Source organism: Nilaparvata lugens, chromosome 2, assembly GCF_014356525.2.
Source record: "Nilaparvata lugens isolate BPH chromosome 2, ASM1435652v1, whole genome shotgun sequence".
NCBI classification, from domain to species: Eukaryota; Metazoa; Arthropoda; class Insecta; order Hemiptera; family Delphacidae; genus Nilaparvata; species Nilaparvata lugens.
The window spans coordinates 8,053,803-8,080,678 of NC_052505.1; the positions used below are offsets into that span (position 1 = coordinate 8,053,803).

General features: G+C 32.8%; 2 protein-coding genes and 1 long non-coding RNA gene across 6 annotated transcripts; 2 read left to right on the forward strand and 1 right to left on the reverse strand.

Annotated features, from left to right (window-relative positions):
- On the reverse strand, nt 1-5,349 carry LOC111048960 (pyroglutamyl-peptidase 1). The gene is made up of 4 exons (XM_022334944.2): nt 4,951-5,349; nt 4,229-4,450; nt 1,768-2,000; nt 1-1,184 (listed from the first exon to the last, which is right to left on the reverse strand). Exons 1-4 carry the CDS (start codon nt 4,975-4,977, stop codon nt 1,001-1,003), a joined length of 666 nt encoding a protein of 221 aa, XP_022190636.2. The 5' UTR covers nt 4,978-5,349; the 3' UTR covers nt 1-1,000.
- LOC111048959 (UDP-xylose and UDP-N-acetylglucosamine transporter) lies at nt 5,298-25,827 on the forward strand. Of its 4 annotated transcripts, none has more exons than XM_039420462.1 (9): nt 5,298-5,499; nt 5,727-5,824; nt 6,494-6,607; nt 17,346-17,448; nt 18,460-18,591; nt 19,022-19,091; nt 20,905-21,014; nt 22,457-22,608; nt 24,980-25,827. In XM_039420462.1, exons 2-9 carry the CDS (start codon nt 5,748-5,750, stop codon nt 25,239-25,241), a joined length of 1,020 nt encoding a protein of 339 aa, XP_039276396.1. In that variant the 5' UTR covers nt 5,298-5,499; nt 5,727-5,747; the 3' UTR covers nt 25,242-25,827. The 4 variants fall into 4 exon arrangements, with proteins under 4 accessions (XP_039276396.1, XP_039276397.1, XP_039276395.1 ...); XM_039420463.1 differs by having other exon boundaries at nt 5,353-5,460; XM_039420461.1 differs by lacking the exon at nt 6,494-6,607 and adding an exon at nt 13,941-14,054 and having other exon boundaries at nt 5,379-5,824.
- Nucleotides 10,555-11,064, forward strand: LOC120349777. The gene is made up of 2 exons (XR_005570410.1): nt 10,555-10,634; nt 10,771-11,064. It is a non-coding gene; the product is annotated as an uncharacterized LOC120349777 (long non-coding RNA).
- Nucleotides 25,828-26,876: the final 1,049 nt, after the last annotated feature.

Below are 26,876 nucleotides of genomic sequence, written 5' to 3' on the forward strand. Positions count from 1 at the left end.
TTTAACGAATCAATAATATTTTATTTCAATATTAATAAAATTCCTCTGATACACTTTCATATTAGTACCGTACTCGTTATTCTGTATTATAATATAATTATGTTGTCACACTTTTGGCAGACTAATAACTTTATGACTAATCACATCATAATCAATTATCGAATCATTACATTATTATGGAATTTAAATGGAGAAGTCAATATTATTATTACTTAAGTGAGTTACTAATTGAGTCATAATTGCATGTTTATAAAGCAATTGAGAACTGTGAATAAATTTATTCAGAAATGTATAATTCAATGCTATCTGCAAATTTTAAATGTTAAATTTTGGCATTGAAATTTGATATGAAGGAAATATTGATTCATCCTTACGTGCATTAAGTTATATTTGAGAGATTTATTTATGTACTAAATGAACAATATGTACATTAATGCAACTCTTTAGAAAAGTCAAGAATGCTGGTCACAAAATAGTTGAGAAATAAAATCTAATTAGTCAAGAACTATAGCTAAAACCTATAGCTAATAGCCAGCTCAAACAGCGATATAATTTTACTGAAATCAAAATTCTTAGTCGACAGTATGCCGGTCTATCACTTGTGGCAAACTAGCTATCATAAAATAATTAGTATCTCAATTACTGTTAAGTGAAATCCTTCTCTAAGGCACTTGATCAAATTATGAATTATGCATGGCATTATAGATGAGAGGGCACCAAAACATCTTAGTTTGCTTCTTTTGTTCTCTGCTTAGGAAAAATTCTTCTCTAAGCTTGACAAACTCTTCTGAGCTTAAATTCCCATCACAGTTTTCGTCTATTAAAGAAGAGAAAGAAGTTCGTCTTTTAGTGAAAAGAGCCACTATTAAAATTAGTATTTCAATAGAATATCAATTTGGAGCTCATATTAGTTAAAAAACAATAATATATACTGTTGTGGAGAAAAACAAGTTTGGTTTACTCTTGCGGTGTTATAAACAAAACATGAAGTTTATACAAGCTATAGAGTGTTTTCTAGGACTTTATTAGAGGACAGTTGATCCAATACTATCCTGAGAATATTATTGAGACCTTGAGCGATTTCTTCAGCTTGATATGGTTTTCCCAACTGAGGAACATGAACGAAGAGGCACCTGCCTTCACCGTGGCAGAGAGATGTGTAATAGATGTACTCACAGCAATAACTGAAATGAAAAATATATTTAAGTTCAATTCTATGAAAAATCGTAGCAGCAGACGATGTAATTCTGGTGAAATTTACTAGTATCATAAAAGTCTTGCTGTATAGCTTATCAAACTATACGAAGAGACTTTCAAAGCATGGAATTTCATTCTAATATTCCTTGAACAGTTGAGAATGGGTTTAACATATTTGAATATTCCAAAAGTTGAACTGTTTTTGAAGCCTAGTTAAATCTGAAAATACTTGAAATTTCATAATTAAAGTGTTTTTAATAAGCATAGTAATGTATTATAATAATGATATATGATACACTTGTAACATTAAAATATTTAGTTAATAATATTTTAAAATATTTTTTTCAAAACTTATATAAAACACAACTAATCTCGGCTTCGAAGTAGCCCTATTGAACTATTTAATTAGTAACAGCAGTTACATAAATAATGGTTTGCGTCCATGTTCATTACATTGATGATAATTCGTATAGTAATTGAACAAGAATTAAAACTCATGATGAAAAAATAGATTTTTCACTAAATGAGGGGAACATGAAGATAAAACATAGTTATTTGACACTACATTACCTTCCAGCATCAGTTGAGATACTAGTTTTGACATTTGATTTCATATCATTCATCTGCGTGCATAAGTCAATTACATCAACTTTTGAATGCAGGACTTCTTCAAGACCAAATTTGCAAGCTTCCCCGCATGGAATTTGGCCATCAACATCTCTGCGATTGTAGCCCTTCAGCTTCGCACATCGTTCAATAGTCAAATTATTCGCTAGACTCGATACTCCAGCATGAATAACAAACTGTGGTACAAAAGCATATCAACACAAATAAATAGTAGACAGTCTGTGTTCTGTATTACAGTATATTATTTAAAACAAGTTATTCGCTAAGATTTCAATCACTTTAATACACACTATTGTATTACAAATCTTTACTTCTAGATTAAGTCAGGATATGTAATGCAAGCTGATTCTATACTTCCCTTTAAAATTCGCTACAGCCTATTGAAGAAATACTCAAGTTTTTAAAGAGTTTCAATGCAAGTTTCATTCTCTTGATAAGAGATTTGATTTCAGAAGATTCATATAGTTAAGGATGAAGTTCCTCAGTCTAACTTGAGTAGCCTATATTCCAACATTTATTTTATTTTAATGCTCCCTAATTGTTTAATTCATTATTCATCACAAATTTAAATATTTTGATTTTGAAATTTGAAGAACTTATTTATATTTTCCGTTGACATTACTGTGAATCATTTGCAATATTGTGAAAACTGATTAACAAAAGCTCACTGTCTCAAGAAATTCTTGTGATGATTTTTGTTTTGTTTCTCTGAGATGTTCTGGTTTAAGGCTGTTCGGTATTTTTATTATTCAAATTGGACAATCTTTTTCAATATAATTGTTAAGAACATTATAAGAGTGAGAAAAAGTGGCAACTGAAATTTTTAAATGGTCTAATAAGCGAGTTATGGGTTGTTGAAGTGCTAGCTTTCCAGATTCCGTTTTCATTTCAGATCATAAACGGTTTCGACAATATTATCAGAACTTCTCTTGAGAATTCAAAAAATGTATCTTTCCAAACTAAAACATTTTATTCCCCATATCGTTAATAAATAAAAAATTAACATTTTTTATAAATTCGATAACACGTTTATTTTGGCATTAATCGCGTAAAACACATATTAGAACAAAGCCAATGATATAATAAATGTGACGACAGCAATGTATCATCAGCAAACAGGAAAGTTGCACCATTGTTATTCGGGTCGTTGATCATCACGATGTACAGGATTGGCCCCAGAATTGAACCGTGAGGTACCCAAACCTGACAGGGAGTGGGCATGAAACAGCTCCACCCAATGACAGCACCTGTATCCTCCTAGTCAGGTATGACTCCAAGATGTTGAGAGCAGAGTCCATAACCCCACAATAGTGGAGATTCTTGAATAGTATGTGATGGTCAACACAATCAAATCACACAATGTAAGTGTCAGGGACTCACCATCCTCAGATACTGTACCAATTTTCTCAGTCACAGGATTCACAGCATTTACAGTCGACCTCCCTCTACGAAAACCAAACTGCATACTTGAGGAAAGGTTGTTTCTCTCTCAAAAAAAAAAAAAAACTCCTCAAGTTGGGGTTTTATGACCGCTTCAACCAACTTTCCAAAGATTGGAGTCATAGATATTGGCCTGAAGCTATTTAGGCTCTGGTGGTCACCTTTCTTGTACACAGGAACGGTTCTTGAGGTTTTCAGGAAGTCAGGAAAGATGGCAGATCTCAGGCAGTCATTAACTACTGTAGCAAGGGGGTCCGCAATAGCATCCACCATCTCTCTAAGCATGAATACAGAAATGCCAAACACATCAGGGCTCCGGAATGGCTTGAATGGAAGAATAATCTTCTTCAGAACAGGTGGAGTGATGGGGCGGAAGGAACACAGACGAGCATTCACTGGTGGAACTCGTGCAGCTAGCAGCTCAACTGGATCACCGGAAACTGGGAGCAGATTACTCACGATGCTGTCCACCGACTCGACAAAAATATTGTTGAATACATCAGGGCTCGCAAAATCAAGCTGTCTCCTTGGCAAGGACCGATGTGAGTTTATCACATCCAATTCATCAAATATGCCGCCTTACAGCGATTTGGTACATTCTTAATCTTTGCAGCAGTTGCCAGCTTCCTAGCCTGCTCGATATGCTTCAGTGAAAAAAGGACTCAACTTGTTTCAAGTTTAAAATAACTTGAAACACGATTATGAATACAAAATTATCTGACGACCAGGGGGCTCTCAAGGAACTCTATGTATCAAGTAATTTGCATGGTGGAGTTATAAAGAATTAGCAAGAATAACATTTTTTAGGTACTTAATTATGTTATAAGTGTGATAATAGTAAAAATGCATTAAAAACCTATTGAAAATAGCTATTATTTTTAATGCTATTAAAATTCTCAATAATTAACAAGTTTTGTTCTTATTATGATGTTACCGAAACTCTAGATACTTCACCAATACTTACAATTGGGTCATATTCCTTCCACAGCTTGGGAATTGTTTCCTCAATGGCACAGTATGTTACTGGAATCTCTTCAACAATCAGATTGATACTGTCATCTTCGAAAATATTTGGTAAGAGCTTCACTGATTCCCAGCTTGCATTCACTGAATGTCCGAAGAAAGGTCCAAATCCAGTTACTATGACATTTCTTTTGGGCTTATCAGAACAGGAGTGTGGATCATCCTAGTACCGTAACAAAAAATACAATTTTCATCCATAAGTAAACAAAGTTAGTAAGTTACATCAAAGTTAATTAACAAACTTAAGTTGAATAATTTGAAAGTTAAATCTCATAGTAGGAAGAACAACTGCAACTTACCTGGATGCTTGATTTTACAACTATGCAAGAGACTTACTAAAATAAATAAAGCCATACGAGAGTCAAAACAAAGCAAGCTTGAGTTAGCTCTTGTATGACTCTATGTAAACATGTCTATATAAATCAGTTCTCATAATATATGGTTGTAAGATAAAAAATAGCAGGTCTATCATATCCTTAGGCAGAAAAGGATGACTTTATGGAATAGATAATCTTTTAAGATTACCTTAAGAAATGTAAAAATATCCAGAAATCTTGGGCCTATGTAAGTTCATTTTTAACTTTTTCAACTATTAGCCTACCGTAACTTACAGCTGAAAATATTTATTTTCAAAAAGAAATCAAACTACCTAACTTAACTCACCTGGAGGTTTTTTTGAGATTTCAACATTTCAACAACCTGAAAGGCACTTTTAAAACAACTAGACCAAGTATATTATACAAAATATGTTAAGCTGATAAGCTTTTTTAATAATTATTACCAGAAAGCCTAACCCTATTCTAAAATTAATTAGGATAATATTATTATTTTTTGTGTTCTAAAGCTACGGTACCAGTAACTTATTAAAATTGAAAGTATTACTTAATACATTAGTGGAAGAAATATCCAAGGCACAATGCGGGATAAAACTCTACATTCTATCTCTGCACTATTCAACTGAATTTTTATTGCAAAGATAAAAGTCTTAAAAATTTAAACGCAAAACAAACATTGAACATTAACATGTGTCAAATACAACACATTTTAATTTATTCTGTCTGCAACGTACAACAGCTGATACAGCGTATACAGACAAAACAGCTGGTTTTAGGTTAGGATTGAGCGGTCTGCTGTTGCAAGTTGAGTTTGCAGTCTGAAAACGGCGAAGAAGTGGTTGAGTTATGTTTTTATTTCTATTGAAACTCATACAAGGCTAGTTCTTAGTTTTTCTTGTTTAAAATGAGTAATTAGATTTTTCTCATTGGAATCTCGTCATTCCTTTAAACTTGTAGCCGAATGTTCGTTAATTTTGTAGGTTACTAGCAAAACAGTTTTAGCTCAAAACATCATCTTAATTTCATTTCTGTATTTTTTAAAAGTTTAGTGCAACTTTATAACATTCAAAGTACCTTTTCCAAAGAAAGATTCTGTGATTACAGGTCCGTTATAATTTGTCCAAAATGAAGGTTTTTACAGCGATTGTTTCAGTGTTTATCGGATGCTGCAGTAATGTCGTATTTTTGGAGCTTTTAGTCAAGTAAGTAAAAACTTGAAGTGAATTTAATATTCAATATCTTTTAATATTATACAAGTTTTGGATACAGTACTAAGCTCAAGCTTAAAACTCGCCGAAGACTGGGATTTTCAAGTAACTCAGGGCAGGCAGTGCTAAAAATATACGATCACTTAAGAGGCAAACTCCTCTAAATAACCATTTATGAGTTTGAAAATCGCTTCTCTGTGGTTTGAAACCCGCTTAAAACTGTAGGTCTACTCATCTCCCATTATATGTCTCATTATACTCACACACAAGCCGAAGCATTATCATCAGCAAAAAAGAACAAAAAACATTTAAATAACCTGGATAAATAGACCTATTCATGTTGTTTAGCTACTATGTAAAATAGAGGCTCAGCACCCGTCTTCCCTTGGTAGTAGAATGGTATTTCAAGAAATTAGTTTTTATTGTTGTGTAGATACTGTAGTTTGTATTTCTTGCATCTCCTTGACTATAGGCCTACTGTTGAATAATTCAAATCCTATTTTCAATAAACAATTTTGAACTTCTAGTTTACGTCAATTGTTATACAACTTTCTTGTGTTGTATTTGTTTTTTCGTCCATGTCATTTACAACTCTTATGCGATGTGATTTAGAAATTGTTATCGAAGAATCATTTAATTGCTTCTAATATATTTGTTTTGTAGAGAGGATCCTGGCAGCGGTAATCTCATTACATTCTCTCAATTTCTATTCATCGCAATAGAAGGTTTCATCTTCACAATGAAATTTGGAACAAAAAAACCCAAAGGAGGGATATGGTAAGCTAATATTCAGCATTAATTAAACAGATAAAAGCTGATATATGAGCAGGTAAGGACAAAGAATAAATATCTTGATCTGACCCCACTCGCTACATCCACTTAGACCTGTTCCAATATCCAGCTTGATTCAATTATTCCAATGATCGTATTCGATCGGTTCTTGATGATATAGAACGTATCAGACACAATAATTGACAGGCTTAAGAAATAATCGAACTCAGAAAGCGAATTAACAAAACTGAAATATATTATAATAAAATATGTAATCATACAGTGCAGATTCAGAATTTGATTTACAGGTTGATAATAATTTAGCATTAATAGAATAGTTAAAAATTTCTTGTGCTTGCATGATACCATGCGTGATTCAACAGAATTTTACAATTGATAAAATTTAACAGTTTGAAAAAATAGTGAAAAAATGAATTATAGAAATATTTTTTAAAATGTTCGGGGTCGTGGTTCAGGCAGCGGAGGATAGTTAATCAACTACAAATTCTTATAAATTAAATATGAATAAATTCTAGGCTCTTAAATGCTAAAGCGCTTGTCGGCGTGGCCAATAATTTAACGAAGAAAAATTTATGTTTTTCTGCACTGAAATATTTTCGAAGCGTAGATTGGGGCCCCTTTTAAAACTTATAACTCACGTGAATTTCCTTGGCGGTCGTGGTTTTCTTCTTTAGATCAAAAATCGTTTGATCGGCGGCAATCCAGGCTTTGGTTTCAGCACGTGGGGAATTTTAATTTAAATATCTCCTTCACCGAATTAATTAAGGGATAGTTTACTTTAAGCTTTTAAATTTATCGATTGATGAAAACAGAAATTTATAAAGAACAAATAGATTGGCCTAAAATATCGGCTCACAAATAGAACATTTAAAAATCGAACAAGAAATTTTACAAATAGGTCTTTGGTAACTATGAAAGAGATCTACACGGTAAGGATTTCAAAAGGGAAGTGCTGCTCTTTTCTCTAAGCTTTTAGGCTAGACCTTGCTTCTCAGAATCTCAATGTAATAATTTGCATAAAAATTTGCCATTGGTAGAAAGCTTTTGACGTAGACGTGACGTCAATGGCAGGCAGTAGAATACAATTCCTTTAATTACAATAATAATTTAATTTATGTAATTCTTAAAACTACTTAATCTTATAGACATAGTTCCTCTCATACAATGTACACGTGCTAGTGTAACTGATAAGGCAGGGTTGGTGTCTGATAATAGATTAACATGTGTTGCTTTCAAACGATCACCGTCTTGGTGCTATTTCTATGCACTGTGATTGGTTTAGACCTACCATAGAGATTTATTACCATGTGGTTCAGTTGAATTAAATTATTAATAAATTAATATTCTTGTACAATTTTTATTAGGTTTGAGATTATTATAATTAATTTCTGCCATTTTATCAATAATATAATTTCATGCTATGACCTATTTAGTTACAATAAGACCTGACGTATAATATAATTTCTTAAATAATAAATAATTTCAACAATAATACATACATTTATTTTTTATTTGAAATTCTTGATCCTTTATTGATAGTTTTATAATTTTTAGAGATGATATTTTACCTTGCATGAAAACCGGCATGATATTGACAATGCTTTGAATCAGTCAGCTGCGTTCGAACTGTTTTAAAAACATCTGATCGATAGTAAACAAAGTGTAACCTCAAAATCAGTGAGCAATTCGTAAATAATTTGTGCTTTATTCGCAAAATAATTATAATTTTATTGAATAATTTTCCTAGAAAAATATTCAGTACAGAACGGTACTCTTATCTAATATACAGTTATTGATAAGTAAGCTTTATCGCTCGGTCGCTAACTATTCTTTTAGCAAATTCTTTCATTTTAAAAGGTAATCACAATTTTTCTCTCTTTTCATGAGATCTATTTGAAAAATTCATCACACAAAAGCCCCCAGGATATTTTAAATAGGTAATTGGGAGACGAGTCGAAACAATGACTATTTGAAAAATCCGATATTGTGATGAATACACTATTTCATCTCCTTACTTCTACGAAAACTCAACACTTAACACTAAAAACAATATATCGTGCACTTTTGGCTACGAGAAAATAAATAATTGATTGTTCCTTCCATTGGATACAATCGAAATACAATAATTAATGAGGTCTCTTTGGATCCTTCATTAAAACAACTCCACAACTTCCATTCACGGGTGGCTTATGAGCAGACCCATAACTATAACAAATATACAAAATTCACATATTACTTCTTAAGATTGAATAGTATTCGCAACAAATATAGACTTTCATCATTTTTTCATAGTTATTACAGGTTTCGACTCTTGGTTTGGCTTTTACATAAATTGGGTGAGAGTGTGATTTTACTTCGATGACTTGACAATCGTCTACCGTTTGACTCGAGCAATTTCTTATTTGCGCTTAGTACGTTGCGTACAAACAGGGTACACTTGAAATGGCTTTCTTGATTTTTATCAATGTTGGTTACAAATATTAGTCCTTGAGATTATATTTATCAATTTGAATTTCAATTCATGATCTTTTGATGCAACAGTAATAAATTTCACATTTGAAGGTAAGAATTTCATTTTCTTTGGAGTTTTTTAGAGATACATTCATATGACATAGAACATGCGCATTTCGTGCAAATTAACATAATATATATTTTTGGTTGCGTTTTTGCTTATGATTTCACATTAAATAATATGTTACATTAATAATTGAATAACGATATTGCTTGGATTCTATTAACATTGACTCCGTGATTTCGCACACATTGGTTGGTGGGACGAAGAAAATTATCGAACAGGCTTTGGTTCTGAATAGATTTCTTGATCGATTCTGTATTTCGAGGTTATATTTACGCATTTTTTCAAATAAACTTTGTTTATTTTCTTTCTTCCTATTCACTACTAACTTCATCTGATTTCTAATTTATAATTATTTTCTGTGGATAATACAATTTTTGTTTCTATTTTTCAGTTGTGCAGATGATACCAGGCGATTGTTTCTGTGATGATTGTAGCATGAGGCGGATGGCTTGATTAGGTTGGTAAATTTTTAAAGTTGTTTTCAGTTTTAATTTCTTGACTTATTAAAGTTGGTTTCGATTTCTTCATTTGAAGTGAATTAATAATATTTCATTATTAGCTGAGATGCGGCGAAGTTTAGGCTATGTTGATTAGGCTGCAGTAGAAAGATGCTAGTCTGCAAAGTAAGGATTCAATGGGTAGGCTGTGATTATGAAGAAGTTTGATAATTGGTGTAATTCACAACGTAGCTTTCGGTTAATTAAAATATTATTCTTTCTCAAGCCCCCATCTAAATTTGATTTTGGTATTTGTTTCAAGTTTCCAATCCAATTTGCAACTATCCGTTTTATTAAAACTTGGCTTAAAACGAATGTGCCGGCGAAGTAGGTAGATCTCTTCAGCCAATGTGTCCTTCTTTGTTTACCGGTGACATGTAGTTTGATATCCTTAAATTACATGCCGGTGGTGTCTGTGTGTCTTTCCAAATGATATTTTCCTTTTTTGCATGCCGGTGTACAGTCTACTTGATTTTAACCGGACATGACTGCGGTGGTTGTAGGCCCTTCTTGATGATTTTCTTCTCTCTTGCATGCTAGTAGGAAGCTTGATGTAGGATTTTAGCCTAACATGACGGCGGTGGTTGTAGGTTCTTCTAGATATTCTTCTTCTTTCTTGAATTGTTTGGCTGCTTGTGTGTGGTCTTGACTTTATGCGGATTTTAATTGTTCTAATGTTGTTTTCTGATTGTTTTTGATGGATACTGATTTGATGTGTTGCAGGTGCTGTCCTTGGTGGATGGGAGATACGTGCGGTCGGCGGTCCGGGCTGCTCTTCACTCGGTGGGCAATGTCCTTGGACTCCTGATGTCCAGCGCGCGGGGGTACGGGCTGTCCCTCTATGCCCTGGATGACGTCCTCAGCTTGGCGGGCGAGGTCGTCCGGTCCCTCTCGGCGTTCTGCAGGGTGCGGCGCGACTTCAGCCTTGACATTTTCGGTAGGTTGGTCTTCCATACATATATCACGTCCGCTTGCTTGTTTGACTTCCTTATTTGGTCGTAGTTCTTATTTATATTGTTTAGTGTTTCGTTCAGTTGTTTCCTTTCTTTGATCATATCGTTCAATGCTTCCAGGATGAGACTCATCTGTAACACGGAAGGGGTGGGTGTGTGGTCTTCGGATGGCGGCAATGGTTCTATGACATGAGATGCGGGCGTCCGGACCTCTGGAACGGCAATGCATGGGCGTTTATCCCGCGTGACATCTTCCGTCCTTGAAGTCGCTGATGTGGGCTCCAGGATGCGGTGTGGATCTTCCATGATTTATCGGATAATATAAAGATGTAAGTGCAGTGAAACGATCGCAAATATGTGGGGTTATGTGCAAGATTACAAATGAATGACCACAAGTTGAAATAGTGTAAAAAATTCGTTGAAGTGAAGGAATACAAAGTGTGCTTCGATAATATGTTCAGTGATGAAGTGAATCAAAGTAGCAATATCGTTAACATAAAATGATAACACATACAGGATATAATGGACACTCATGCGGTAATGAAGGTACGTCACTTATAATTTATTACTATTATTATTATAAATATTTTATTCTTATAATTTCTTGCCGCAATTCTATATATAGGGCTAGTATTCTTCGCAAAATTTTATATAAAAGCAGTGATACTCTGCTTGAATTATTCCACAATATATCCGTGATTTAATTTTACTTCCTCTTTATGTTTTAAAAACTTTTAAAAATGTAAATAACTTCAATCCTCTTTTCTGTAAATATTTATAAATGTTTCAATATAGACCTAATATTCTTCAAATAATATGACCTTTCTTATGGTGTTTCTTAAACCTATGACTTATAGTATGACCAATTTTCGAATAACACGATAATAAAATTCTGAGTTCGATTCTTTCTCTAAAAATCATCAATCGATAAATTTCTTTTCTGTTCAAAAATTGGGTATGGTACGTCTTGTTATTTTATATAACAGTGAACAGTTAATATTAAATTCGAAGAAATTCACAACCATGAATTTTTCACAAATTTTCCCGTTGTCAGCGCTATAGTATACTGAGCAACTAAATAATCCTCGCAGTCGATTATCCGCCTCTTCAATGCCTATCACTGTTGGGCGCCAAATCATGTAAAGCTGTTCCTGGGGGAGTCACTCTCACCTCCAAGGATAGGACAACACACGTAGGGTGATGTAATGCTGTATTTAAATGCCTCACGTTGGGCCGGCAAATCATGTGGTGCGTTTTTTAACGGCTTCACACATGTAGGGTGAATCTTGCACTGAGTCAGTGGTGTAGTGGCTATAAATTTTGCAATGGCGTGTGAGGACGCTGAGTGAACACCAGACTGATTGACTCACTACAAGACTCAATACAATTGTCGGAATCGCGGGAGGCCTAAACGCTCGCTCACCCTTGATTCTTCTAATGACAGATTGTATAATGATGAAATTTTTATAAGTAGTGTAGCGGACGCTAAACACTGAATACGGATACCTTAAAATTATTACCTGTGAAGAATGAGCATACAAAATCATACAGGTCGAGCAAAAATCCCGATGTAGATAATTTACGGGACTGCGTCTCTAATAAGTTCTGAAGGATTAAAATACGGTATTTGAACCAAATATCGTTCAGAATATACTTCGAGAACAGAGTCTTGTCGGGTTTTAAGCTCTATTGTAGGAATTTATATGATCTATGGCTGCCTCTGCTGTACAATTGATGCATTCGCTCCTAAGTCGAGGTAGGTAACAGATAAAAGCTGATATATGAGCAGGTAAGGACAAAGAATAAATATCTCGATCTGACCCCACTCGCTACATCCACTTAGACCTGTTCCAATATCCAGCTTGATTCAATTATTCCAATGATCGTATTCGATCGGTTCTTGATGATATAGAACGTATCAGACACAATAATTGACAGGCTTAAGAAATAATCGAACTCAGAAAGCGAATTAACAAAACTGAAATATATTACAATAAAATATGTAATCATACAGTGCAGATTCAGAATTTGATTTACAGGTTGATAATAATTTAGCATTAATAGAATAGTTAAAAATTTTCTTGTGCTTGCATGATACCATGCGTGATTCAACAGAATTTTACAATTGATAAAATTTAACAGTTTGAAAAAAATAGTGAAAAAAATGAATTATAGAAATATTTTTTAAAATGTTCGGGGTCGTGGTTCAGGCAGCGGAGGATAGTTAATCAACTACAAATTCTTATAAATTAATATGAATAAATTCTAGGCTCTTAAATGCTAAAGCGCTTGTCGGCGTGGCCAATAATTTAACGAAGAAAAATTTATGTTTCTGCACTGAAATATTTTCGAAGCGTAGATTGGGGCCCCTTTTAAAACTTATAACTCACGTGAACTTCCTTGGCGGTCGTGGTTTTCTTCTTTAGATCAAAAATCGTTTGATCGGCGGCAATCCAGGCTTTGGTTTCAGCACGTGGGGAATTTTAATTTAAATATCTCCTTCACCGAATTAATTAAGGGATAGTTTACTTTAAGCTTTTAAATTTATCGATTGATGAAAACAGAAATTTATAAAGAACAAATAGATTGGCCTAAAATATCGGCTCACAAATAGAACATTTAAAAATCGAACAATACATTTTATTTTTTATTTGAAATTCTTGATCCTTTATTGATAGTTTTATAATTTTTAGAGATGATATTTTACCTTGCATGAAAACCGGCATGATATTTGACAATGCGTTGAATCAGTCAGCTGCGTTCGAACTGTTTTAAAAACATCTGATCGATAGTAAACAAAGTGTAACCTCAAAATCAGTGAGCAATTCGTAAATAATTTGTGCTTTATTCGCAAAATAATTATAATTTTATTGAATAATTTTCCTAGAAAAATATTCAGTACAGAACGGTACTCTTATCTAATATACAGTTATTGATAAGTAAGCTTTATCGCTCGGTCGCTAACTATTCTTTTAGCAAATTCTTTCATTTTAAAAGGTAATCACAATTTTTCTCTCTTTTCATGAGATCTATTTGAAAAATTCATCACAATGTGTAGATACCGTACTGCAGTTTGTATTTCTTGTATCTCCTTGACTAAAGGCCTACTGTATAATTCAAATACTTTTTAATAAATAATTTTGAATTTCTAGTTTACGATATTTGTTATCCAACTTCTTGTGTTGTATTTGTTTTTCCGTCCATGTCATTTACAACACTTATGCAATGTGATTTAGAAACGGTTGTTATCGAAGAATTATTCAATTGTTTCTAATATATTTGTTTTGTAGAGAGGATCCTGGCAGCGGTAATCTCATTACATTCTCTCAATTTCTATTCATTGCAATAGAAGGTTTTATCTTCACAATGAAATTTGGAACAAAAAAACCCAAAGGAGGGATATGGTAAGCTAATATTCAGCATTAATTGAAAAAAACTCACAATGGACAGTGAATCATAATTTTTCAAGAAAATATTTCCAATTATGTACTACGTATTATATTTTCTATTGAATAATTCATTCAAAATCATATGCAACAACTTGTATTGAATTTTAATTGTTCAAAACTTCTCACTCTTTCATTATCGATGCTAATAAGTACCTTTTTAGAAGTTAATTACATCTTTATTTTGCAATGCCAAAAACGTGAATGTAGTGTATTGACAATTTCTCAGTCTTTTTCATTCAAAGTGAATGTAGGTTAAGCTTATTAAAAAAATACAGTGAATGTACACGTTGTTATATTTAATAGAATATTGAATATCTTTTTAAGATCATTCCATGTAAAATTCTTGAAATAATTTACAAGTTGTAAAATAAACTACTAGCATTAACATGAAATGTCTAAAACCTTTGACTTTTAGACTAACTTTCACAGAATAGATAACACCATCAATCACGCTTCTCATTAGGAACCTGTTTACTAGTTATCTAAGCTTATTTGTGCGTCCCTAAATTTCAACTACTTTTCTCATAGAAAGATCTCCATGGATTTTTCTCATTGAGCTAATTTGAACTCATCAAGTACTCTCTCAAGTAAGATAACAAATCTGACAAATGGTTAGGTAACATCATTTTTGGAACGTGGCCTTCAACTCTCAACAGTCGCTCCACTGATTACACAATTCTAGATGCAGAGGCACTTGATAATTACTGTCATTAAAATCCAAATATGACCGTAGTAAGTATACTCTCTGCTGGTAGCCTATGTAATCTCAGGAAAATATTTTTTTGTTATTTCAAAAGTATATTTTTCTCCACTCATACTCAATAAAAATATGGCAGAGTAACTCTGATTTTTCTTATCTTAAGTCAGACAAGAAATGCAATATTGTATTTCGATTCAGCTTGTTTTTCTTTGACTCCTTGAATAATTATATTTCTCACTTTTATTCATGAATGAACCTTGACCTTCAAGTCTGAAATATTTTTTGTCGATGACGACCAAATGATGAGTCCTAAGCCAGAGTGGGGACAGGGAATTAACAATGAGTAATTCTTTAAAAAGCAGAAAGTAATGAGTTGAACATAGTTTTCTGAACCTATAGAATTTCAGATTGCTTAATTTTAAGCAATAATGAGTACCGTATCTATCTAAAAATAAAATAATCTCTGAACTTATAAGATAGAAAGAAATAAGATGGATAAATAAAAAATAAATAAATAAATAATTTTATTCATGGAGGCAACAGGTAAAAACCCATTTTGCCTCCTTCACACATTACAATCATACACTATACAATCCAAAAATGTATTTTAAGAATTAAGTATGAAGAAATGTTAAAAAACAAGAAATGTAATGTAAGTGAAATAATAAGAAATGGAAATTGAATGAATCAAAAATACTAACAAAAGTATATCAAATGAATGAGAATGAAATTAATATAAGATTATAACAATTTTAGAAAACTTGAAATCAATAATTACTGTATTCAATTAATCAATTATCAATAAACTACAATAATTAATCAATAGGCCTGAAAATAATTATTCAATTGATCAATAATTATCAATAAATCACAACAAATAAATCAATATTTATAATGAGGAAATTGCAAAGGTAATTAATTAAACCCTGAACTTTAAAACTTAATAAAGTCTGTTGATTCAAGTTTAGCCTACAATGGAAAGAAAAATAGAATGTCTGTGAATCACTACCACATAAAATTAATGAAAGAAAGAAATGCAAATCACGAAATGACAAATCACATAATATCATCGACTAGATCGCACGCCATCCTACGGAATTTGTACGGGGAGAACCAAAAGATATCCAAGTGCTGAGAACAACTATTGAAAATTCTCTGTGCTCTATTCAGAGGAGAGTTATAATGACTCACCGTTCTGGAGCGTGAGATATGAAAAGAAAAGGTCGAACGGCGAGCAATGGTATTTATAAATATTAATTTTGGAAAGCAGATACGGAGAATCAATTTTGTTATTTAAAAGATTATAAAGGAAAAGAAGAGATTTGACGTCACGTCTGACTTTCAGTGATTTAATTTCAAACATACTTCTTAAAGAATTGGTAGGGTAATCAAACGGGCAGAAAACATTGTGCTTTTTATAATAAATACATCTCAAGAATTTATTCTGCATTCGTTCTAGTATTTGAATCTGTTCATTATAATATGGATTCCAAATTTCGCTAGCATATTCCATCAGGCTTCTTACAATTGATTTGTATAACAGTACCAAAGGCACTATGTCTCCAAAGGGTGAGCATGTCCTCAAGATGAATCCCATCTGCTGATTAGCTCTATTAGATATGTAATCTACATGTGCATTGAAAGAAAAATCAGAACTGAAAACCACTCCAATATCCTTGAACGATTCCACCTTTTCTAATGGTATACCATTTATATGGTAAACATGTATGAAAGGAGAAGACTGTCGAGTAAAACTCATGAATTTACATTTTCCTACATTTATTTTTAGTTCATTTGTAACACACCACTTGGACAATTGTCAACGTCAATCTGTAAATCATAACAATCTCTCAGATCATTGACTTCTTTGAACAACTTGACATCATCTGCATACAAAAGACATTTTGATTTATTGATAACAGATGGGAGATCATTGATGAATAAAATAAAAAGGAGTGGCCCAAGGTTAGAGCCCTGAGGTACCCCCGATGTGCACTCAAAAAGATGGATGAAAATAAGTAATAGCATTTTGATAACCATACTCTATCCGAATAAATAAAAAGAAAAACTATTACAAACCTTCTCTGAAGCTTCAAAGTCTAAGTCAATCCGACAATCTATCTGGATGATATGATTATCAATCTTCAAAGTACAATATTGCATTGAGAAATCAATTTAATTTTGGATAAATATTCAGAAATTTCCATTTAGTCTAATAATATCAATTTCTATGATTAGAATTGAGATTAAAATCCATGTATTAATGTAATTTATATATTTAATTTATTATATGATATATATAATACCAACTCAACTCTTCTTGAAAGGCACCTTTACTACATTAGCAGTAAATTTATAAATATACTAGAAAGTGAATTTCCACTTGATAATTTCCGAAATAATAAACACAGAAAAAGAGCCATAGAGGAATGGCTGAACTTGAATTATTTCCAATCGTTGACTTATAATATCATGAATAAAGTTATCATTTCGTTATTACTACTAATAAAATAAATTGAATAAAAATAAATTTGTACTTTTAACAGGGACTATGCATTGCTGGTGGTGATGTTTTTTGTAGTTAATGTATGCAATAACTATGCATTTGATTTCAACATTCCAATGCCTCTCCATATGATCTTCAGAGCGGTGAGTAAATTTGGTATTAATATTCATTTCTTCAAATGAATTGTACTTTCTCAAACATTCTGATAGAAAATAGTATATTGTAGGTGCAATTCTCATATATAATAAGAAATAGGCCTATACTGTATATAATAGATAACTCAATGTATAATAGCCTACTAGTTCAACGGCTGAAGCCAGCTTCATCTCCAATTATCTGTATTCCCACATATCTGTGTCAGTTAAAGTCACCGATACTATGCAAAAATTATTAGCATAAGTTTCAATTGGACTATAAATACTCGTTCAGCTGTACCATAAGTGGGAATAGACTAATTAGAACTCAATGAAATTATATTTCCAGTGTGTCGATCACTTTCATTGATTCTCATATGTGGGAATCCAGCTTTTGGCTGCCGGCTCGACCGCTAGAACAATACTGATCAACGGTGATGCCTAACAGATGAAATATGTGTTTTTTCCTAATCAATCTAGTGTAGATGCCCATAATAAACTTCCCTCGTGGTATTTGCGTCTCTAGTGACTGGATATGCAAAAATGTATAAAAAAACTTCAACAAAATGTTTATAATTATACGCCTCATTGAAAATTTTCAATTTTTTATTGTTATACTTTTCTGTGCTATATTTGCATCATTTCGATAAACTCACTTTTCTGCTCATCGAAATTTGTTTATTTGAACTGTTTCTAAATACAAAAAAAAAAAACCATCAAAGATATTGTTATTCATCTTTATAGATTACAAATTCAATTGTTGGATAAGCATTGGAATGATCATAACTTTTAATCAATTTCGATTCAATTGACGTTCGAATTCAGAATATTCAACAAAAATAATAGTTCTCAACTGAACAGAAATACATAATACATCGAATACAGAATATTACTAAAAATATATAACAATGAAAGTAATACAGAACTACATAAACTAACAATGAGACAACAAAATTTTGGTGATTATTGTAAATGTTCAATAGTTGAATTAATATTTATCAATAATGATTTATTTTACAGGGCTCTCTGATAGCGAACATGATAATGGGAATTATCATTTTGAAAAAAGTATATAGTTTCTCCAAATACCTATCAGTTGGTATGATAACTGTAGGAATTGTGATATGTACCATTATTTCTAGTCAAGAAGTGGTAAGTTGATAACTCTCGTTATATTTGTTCGATTATAACTTTTTTTAAATTACACTTTAGTTTAAATAAATCTGAAAACTATTCATGTTGCAAAGTAATAATAATTTATTGTTATAAAACTTTAGTTTTTTATGGATTGTGAATCACCAGAAATACCATCCATTATATTTCAGTATCTAATTTTCATATACGAAGAAGTTTTGTTATTTTGAATGCAGCCCTCCTTATCTCAATCTCCATTCTATACTTTGTTCCTTATAAGGAATACTACTTTAATTGCAATCCAGTTCAAATATTTCCCATTTTGTTTATTGGTTTACCATTTAATCAATGTTATTCATTACGGAAATTAGTTTTTCAGTTGTTCTTCAGTTTGTTGTTGTACATAGAATAAGTTGTAATATATAATATGCACATCCATAATTTTCAGAAAAGGACTGGCCCAGTAAAAGATGATTTACCAGTCAATGAAGCTGAGGATTTTTTCTGGTGGGTTGTAGGTAAGTGAATTGGGTTAAAATTTCCACATTCAATCAATAGTATTAAATTACTCGTTGAATCGTTTCAGTTGTTGAAATGGTATCACCATTGCCAGGTTAAAAGTTTTTAGGGCTAACACAAGTGAATTTTCCATTCCTCTACAGTTATTTCTCTTTCTTCCCAAGAGAAAAATCACATGGATTGTTCACCTGGATGTTTTTGTAGAATTTTGGATGCCAATAAATCATGTACATGACAAACAAAAAGAAATGATCAGCTACTTTATGCACGACGGTGCACCACTATGACTGCTGAAAAACGTGATTATAATGTTAATGATAAGATCCCTATTTTCTCCAATAAATACTTTCTATTCATCCATGTTACGAGAAAGGAGATCATTTCATACATCGATTCATCCTACTAATACAGTTCCACTACCGATCAACAGCCAATCAATCCATCATCAATCATCATCAACTGAGGAAGCTAGTTGAAACTTTTCATGCATCAAAAAACTTCCGATTTTATATTCCACATTCCAATCAAATTACACACACTACACAATAATAATATTCTAAAAAATCATCAAACATTTTGAAGAGATTTTGTTTTGTGGTTGAGCTATCGAAGTGAAGCTCCATGACCATGTGCCTGCTATTTCGCGTTGTAACGGTGACCACCTTATAGAGCTGGAAAGAACTGAACTCCTCTAAGTAACAACTTAGTTTAAAAATGAGCTTAAAATTTATAAGTTGTAAAATCGCTTCCCGGTAGTTCGGAACCCTCCTATAGTTGACGGTTCACTCATCTCTCATCATCATCCGCCTCATTACCCGCGCACAATCCTAGAGCTCGTGTGGGCATCATCCTAAGCAGAATAATACTATATTAATGTACCCATTACCCAAAATCATCCGAAAGTGGTATTAGTGTACCAGTACACTATCTGACTGATGACCAAACACGCTCGGACCCAGTGGAGGGCTGTAGGCAGCCATTTCTCAACGTCAATTCGTCAAATTAACATATAACTCGTAAACTCTAACTTCTTACGACGTGATTGTATATTGATTCGATACAGCGCTAAACAGTCCATGAATTATTTTTCATAAATCATCTAAATTGTTAAGTCATTTTTGAAACACTCAGTATTATAAATGAACACTGAGTGTTTACAAGTTTGTGTTTCTTGAATGGTTCCAAATTTCTGAAATAACTCAATATTATTCGTTAAAAGTGGTAATTGGGTGGAATATTTCCAATTAACTAATCAATTTAAGCCATCCAAATTCAAAATTTATAGTTTTAATGTTTATTTTGGACCAAAATTTTATAAAAATTGTACACGTGAAATTCTAACCTTATCTTGGACTTTGTCATCTATAAATTTGGAAGAAAAATAGCACTAGGACTACCTTATTATTTTATCTTTCAATGTTATTGTATTTGTGTTATTTGCATTGTAAATAAATAAATTATCATTAGCTGTGTTACATAATGTAGTAAATCATACCCAACTATTTTAAATCACTCGATCAAAATTCCATATTACAGATGGAAAATACTGAGATATTGCATTTATTCAAATGCCAATCAATTAATAATTATTATTTAACGAAAATCCAAATTAAATGCCCCGATGACTTCTGCTACTGCAAATATTGACAACAGGGTAAAGTAGCAGAAGTCTTCGGGGTGATTCACAGCATAATTTGGATTTTTGTTCGATAATAATTATTAATTCCATATTTTATTATAATTTATGAAATCTTATTATAACATGTAATAGCTATTGCAGAATAGGCACTATTTAATCAATGTTTGTTTCAGGAATTTCATTGTTGACTGTGGCCTTATTCTTGTCAGCTAGAATGGGAATTTACCAAGAGGTTTTATACAAAAGGCACGGTAAACATCCTTATGAAGCTCTGTTCTTCACGGTGAGTTAAATTTGATCAGTAGGCGTACCTAGATTAGTTACTTGTATATTTGATCTAGTCTACTACAGTATTGATAGCAGCCTAGGAAAGTGGGGAACTAAGGTACCAAGGAACTAAAACTGATTCGGTTTTTGGGATCATATTCGACAAAAAAATTATTTATCCAAGTACCGTATTCCATATTCTACAAAACTATTGAACTTTTGAAAATACTATAGATGTATTAAAAATTAATGTAATCCATTATTCAACATATAAAAATATTACTGAATAGCGACCAGCAGAGTAATTTCAAGTCTTATTCTAGAGTGTGACTTAATATTACTTCTAATGAATTGATCATCTCAGTTTATGGCTCCGAATCCGCAATAGAAAATTCAACTTTCTCGCGTTGATTATTAAATTTAGTTGTTGGCATGCTCAATCCTATGTTCTTAATTTATTTAGTGTCTAATGTGTAAGCTTAGGTGATTTGAACAAAACTATTCAACTTTTCTTGATCTAAGTGATATGATTGGAACAAACAAAACCTACTCTGGAAAATGGTACGCCATAGTGGAGTAGGTCAATTTACACACAGAGAACACTAAACATGTAGAAGACACATTATAAGAAATTTCTGAAACCATTGTATGTAATTGTAAATTATCTAATATTACTGTAATTGATGTAAACGTTTTATTTTTCGGGGAAATAAACATTTATTCATTTTATTTATATCATTTGTATGCAGAGTTGATAGAGTGTTCATATTGTTACATAATGTGCTTATCATGCACAACTACGAGTTGATCAATCATTTTCTGAAATTCTCCAAACTATTAACTTGTACCACAATCCTTTGATATCCTATCTAATTAGTTCATATCATTCTTGACGAAAATTGACTATTTTCATAAACAAGTTCATCCAACGTAGAAAGCGTTAGTAATAGGGATTGACGGGTGAATTGTAATGTAGCTACTGCAATAAAGATAATTATTGCATAATATTCATTTACTAATTCTCATAAAAATCAACTTACACAGTTGAATAATTTGTTTGTTTCTCTTTTTTGGAGTATCCATCGATTAATTCAATAATCATTAATAATATGTTCCGTTTTTACGACTTTTTCAATACATGTATAATTCAACGACAATTGAAACATTTTATTTGAACCTAGTTTTAGGACTGTTGTATAAAAAATAGAATATTTGGACTGTCGTATAAATTAGAATTAGAACTGTTTTCGGCTTAAGCCTGTGGTACTTTTCTGGAAGTTGTAATTTGTTAGATGATTCAATAAGTAAATAGTAGGAATAGTGTTGGGCCCAAGCCTATTGTGCCTTCTTGATGGTTTTTTGAAGTTTTATGATTGTAAATAATAAAATGAATAAATGCTGTAAATAATCACTTTACATATTCAGATATTTATTAGTTCGTGTCATTGTTTTTTTCAGCATACACTTCCACTCCCGGCGTTTGCATTCTTGTACTCGAACATAGCCGAACACTTCATGATGGCTCTGAACAGTCCTCCTTTGGTGATTCCAATCATCAACTACTCAGCGCCGCAATCCATCGTCTATCTTATTGGAGATGTCTTGTCACAGTATCCTTTTGCTTATAGTCTAAAATAATGTTCTTTGTCATAGTCATTCAATTTCAGCTGTTTTCGATGCATGAAATCAAGCCGGTAAACAGCTGTTTGCAGAACAAATTAACATATGATTCCCATTACAGCATACTCTACTGTAATGAAACCATATGTTTTCTTCACGAACGAGTATGTTTCCTAGTTCCAAAATAGGAACAGCAAAACTGCTACAAAAAACACCTTCAGTGCTCCAGGTGGAAGTTTTGCCAACTTCCACAAAATTCCTGATTCGGAATTTGTGAACTGAGTTATGTTTAAAGAATGCATGTAGTAACGTCAGCACAATCAGGTAATGTTTTCTATTTCTCAATTATTCTTCTTTAGATTATTATGAGAAAAAAATAGTGTTCGTCACATGGACGGGAAGGGGTCTTTCGCAGGCGAGAATGATGTTTCTATGAGCATTGTTTTGTTCATTCATCAGTATGGGACAACTGAGACATTCAAGGTACCAATCAGTAATCACGTTATTGTTTTTTGTTCATGGTTGTAAAGGTAATACTATGTAGGATATCCCTATTGAGTATAGCGATTAGTGTAGTAAAATGTTATTGAAAAATAAAATATAATATAAAAAATAATAATAAGTCTGACTCTGCTAACGCCTCGACTAGAAACATCATTCTCGCCTGCAAAATGCCCCTTCCCGTCCATGTGACGTAAGATACTTTTTAAACGCTCATGAAGTGAAAAAGGTACTCACTATGAGTAGTAACGATCAGTTCGACCTGGTTTAAGTCATCGTCAGACTGAAAAAAACTAACTATATAGTCTGTATAAAATAAGTTGAGACTTCGAGAAAATATCAGTGATGCCAAATTGTGAGAAATTTTAATCTTTCATGCAAGCCAATATTACAGGATATATTCAATTCGTCAACACAGTCGATGCAGAGTTGTCAATTCGAATATATCCAGTCTTATGGGCTTGGATGAAAAGATTGGAATTTCGCACGATTTGGCAAGACGGGTATTTTCTCCAACTCTCAACTTATTTTATACAAACTGAAGTGTCAAGGCAGGACTTCCTATGTACTACCGGACCTGAGCCTAGAAAAAAATCTGGTGTGGCGCACTCACACAACTTTCCTTGCTGTTATGAAAATTGATCAACTGACGCTAGTGTTCCCGCGCATCTCAAGTCTACTATTCAAAGATTTGAGCTGGTGACAGGACAATAACGCTGAAGACACACGAGGTGTGCTATCTCTTCATAGTGGATCATTTAATAGAATCAACAGTTGCCAACAGTTTGCAATTGGATAATCACATTTTCTCGAATCTCGAGCTTATATTTGATTTTAGGTGGAAATGTTACTGAATATTAGTTGTAGAGATTCTCATGCTGAATATTTTCCACTCGAAATTTTTTGTTTAAATTGTATCTGAAGACTGATAATTGAGAATGTAAAATCAAATTGACAATCTAGATGGGGCGGAGCTCCTGAAATTTTTACAGATATGGGACTTGTAGCAGTTGATAGAGCTTATCAATGACTATTCTAGGTATACATTTGATCAAAATCGTTGGAGCTGTTTTCAAGAAAATCTTGAAAGACCCTGTTTTTGACAACATTTTCGCCATTTTAGCCGCCATCTTGAATCGCATTTGATCGAAATTGTTCGTGTCGGATTCTTATATTGTAAGGACCTTACGTTCCAAATTTCATGTCATTCCGTTAATTGGGAGATGAGATATCGTGTACACAGACGCACATACACTCATACACACACACACACACACACACACACACACACACAACACACACACACACAGACCAATACCCAAAAACCACTTTTTTGGACTCAGGGGACCTTGAAACGTATAGAAATTCAGAAATTGGGGTACCTTAATTTTTTTCGGAAAGCAATACTTTCCTTACCTATGGTAATAGGGCAAGGAAAGTAAAATGGCCGGCGGCGTACGTAGTGGTCTTATAGAAATTACTACTAAGAAAAAATCAATAATCAGCTGTTAGAGAGCGTCTCAGTTCGTCTAGTTCCCGTTTAAAATTTAATTGCAGGCCACAACATACGGCGGCCATTTTTTGTAGGCGCAGGTCCGTTATATAGGAAGTCCTGGTCAAGGCTATGTATGGTGGTAGGGGATGTAGATGGAGGGATAGGTGGCATTGGTGAGGTAGGGGTTTGGTGTATGTGCTAGTAGGGCGGTAATTTTAAAATGTGAACTATTTTGTCAAAGAGTGTGTGGGATGAGAAATTTATCTGATCATTTAGGATACTGTTGGGTAATGTGTTGTGTGGTTGTAGATTTCATATTGATTCATTAATAACATTGATGTATGTTTCCTTAACTTTGTTCTCAGATACATGTGTATAAGTTCTGTGTATGTTCTAACCACAGAATGTACGTCACTTACGGTGACGCTGGTGATAACTCTTAGAAAATTTGTTAGTTTATTGTTTAGCTTAGTTTATTTTAAAAATCCGTTCACAGTCTACCATTGGATTGGGACAATTTTGGTGTTTAGTGGTACATTGATATTTACAGAAGTGCCGCAGAAGATAAAAAGTAATCTAATACAGAAAGAAGATGTAAAGTCTGTTAAAAGTAAAAAGGTCAAGTGAAAAGGCATATTTTTGAACCCAATTAAGTTTGTTTACTGTGACCCAAATTGGAATTCCCTCCTTTCTACTATTAGATGTTATTCTCATGAGTCGTGGTATTCATAGAATGTTATTGGCAATTTTCGATTCCAAAAACCTCCAGCTACAAGGCATTTTAAGTGTAAATAAGGATATGTAGTGTATAATGTGAACTGAGAACAAATAAGTGATCGCCTATACTAGCTAGAAAAAACGTGATAAGTTATTTGTTGAGAAATTCCAGGTTTATACAGTTTAAATGAGGTGATAAACGTTCAATTTGATGAGAATCAAACATTATTGTATGTCAAATCTTCGCCTGCACATAATTTATATTTAATAAGTAATTAATAAATTATAAAGATTTTTGTAGCAGATTGGAAAAACTTCATGTATCAAGTCTCCGCCTGCACATAAATTATATTGAATAATTAATAACTTCTAAAGTTTTTATGTAGTGGATTAGGAATACTTCAACTGTAAGTGATTTTATAATAATTTTTAATGGTTGTAGCTCTGTCACACTCTATAAAAATGTTCATATTGAATAAAAAATTCGTATCTCAAATCTCAGTCTAATTAATTCATTGATTATTCGTATATCTTCTGTTCTGTGTCAGTGTCTTTCTTCTGAACGATATTAGTTCCGAGTATTATTAATCCAATTAAGCAATGAAAGGATCGGGCCACACTTATTACACAGCGTTCTTATCCTACTCATCTCCCATATTAGTCCAGTCAAATGGTCGTTTTTCAGGCCAAGGGTTAGAAGTGGTAGGTTTGCATAATTTTAAAAACCCCTTTTTTAAAAATTCGTAGCGCTCCGGAACCAAAAATGGTAGAATCATGCGTGACCACTCAATTTATTGGAAATTTTATTATCTTTAATTTTGTAGGGAATGATTTTTCTCCTAAAACTCGAAGTTTTTGAGATTAAATGGAAAAAATGAAAAAGTCCGAAATTTTAGGGGTTTTGGGGATGAAGCCGCCCTTTGGCGTGTCATAAAATTTCAGATTCGAATTCAGCGCCCCAAAATACATATAGAACAGTCGAGAAAAATTCTTTCGGGGGTGTTTCCTGAAAAACGACCATTTGACTCGACTGTATTTCTCTGGTGGTTTTACATATCACATGACTAACATCACATTTTTCTGGTGGGTGGAGGGGTGGTGGTAAGTCAGATCACATTCAAAGCCATTGTCATCTGTGATCAGATCTGTACGCTGCATGAGGTTGGAAAATGTTTCAGTTTCAGAACTTTCAGTTTATTATTAATAAGGTAGTTTGAATTGGTGTGAAATTTATTGTTGAAGAGACTTTCTTGGTTATACAGTATATTTGAAAGTACAGTAACTTATTTTCTTTCTCAAATGCCAATGCATGGTAGCTATGCCAACATTTTACTCCTTAGCAGTAGAATAAGGCTCAACTCACACTTATACGACTCAAGTCGAGAAGAGACTGCGACTCTAGTCTCTTCTCGAAGCAGCATGTGTTTTCAATTGGTGACACTCAGACTAGTCGATTCTAGTCTCCGCGACCTCGCCATTTGAAAACACATGCTGCGTCGAGAAGAGACTAGAGTCGCAGACTCTTCTCGACTTGAGTCGCGTAAG

Excerpts from the sequence above, each read along its gene's own strand:
- LOC111048960 (XM_022334944.2), bottom strand. The coding sequence starts at position 4,977 with ATGTTGAAATCTCAAAAAAACCTCCAG. Across the intron at positions 4,451-4,950 it reads AATCTCAAAAAAACCTCCAG|GATGATCCACACTCCTGTTC; the intron begins GTGAGTTAAGTT and ends TTACGGTACTAG. Across the intron at positions 2,001-4,228 it reads GGAAGGAATATGACCCAATT|TTTGTTATTCATGCTGGAGT; the intron begins GTAAGTATTGGT and ends TTTGTACCACAG.
- LOC111048959 (XM_039420462.1), top strand. The coding sequence starts at position 5,748 with ATGAAGGTTTTTACAGCGATTGTTTCAGTGTTTATCGGATGCTGCAGT. Across the intron at positions 17,449-18,459 it reads TCCATATGATCTTCAGAGCG|GGCTCTCTGATAGCGAACAT; the intron begins GTGAGTAAATTT and ends TTTATTTTACAG. Across the intron at positions 21,015-22,456 it reads ATGAAGCTCTGTTCTTCACG|CATACACTTCCACTCCCGGC; the intron begins GTGAGTTAAATT and ends TGTTTTTTTCAG.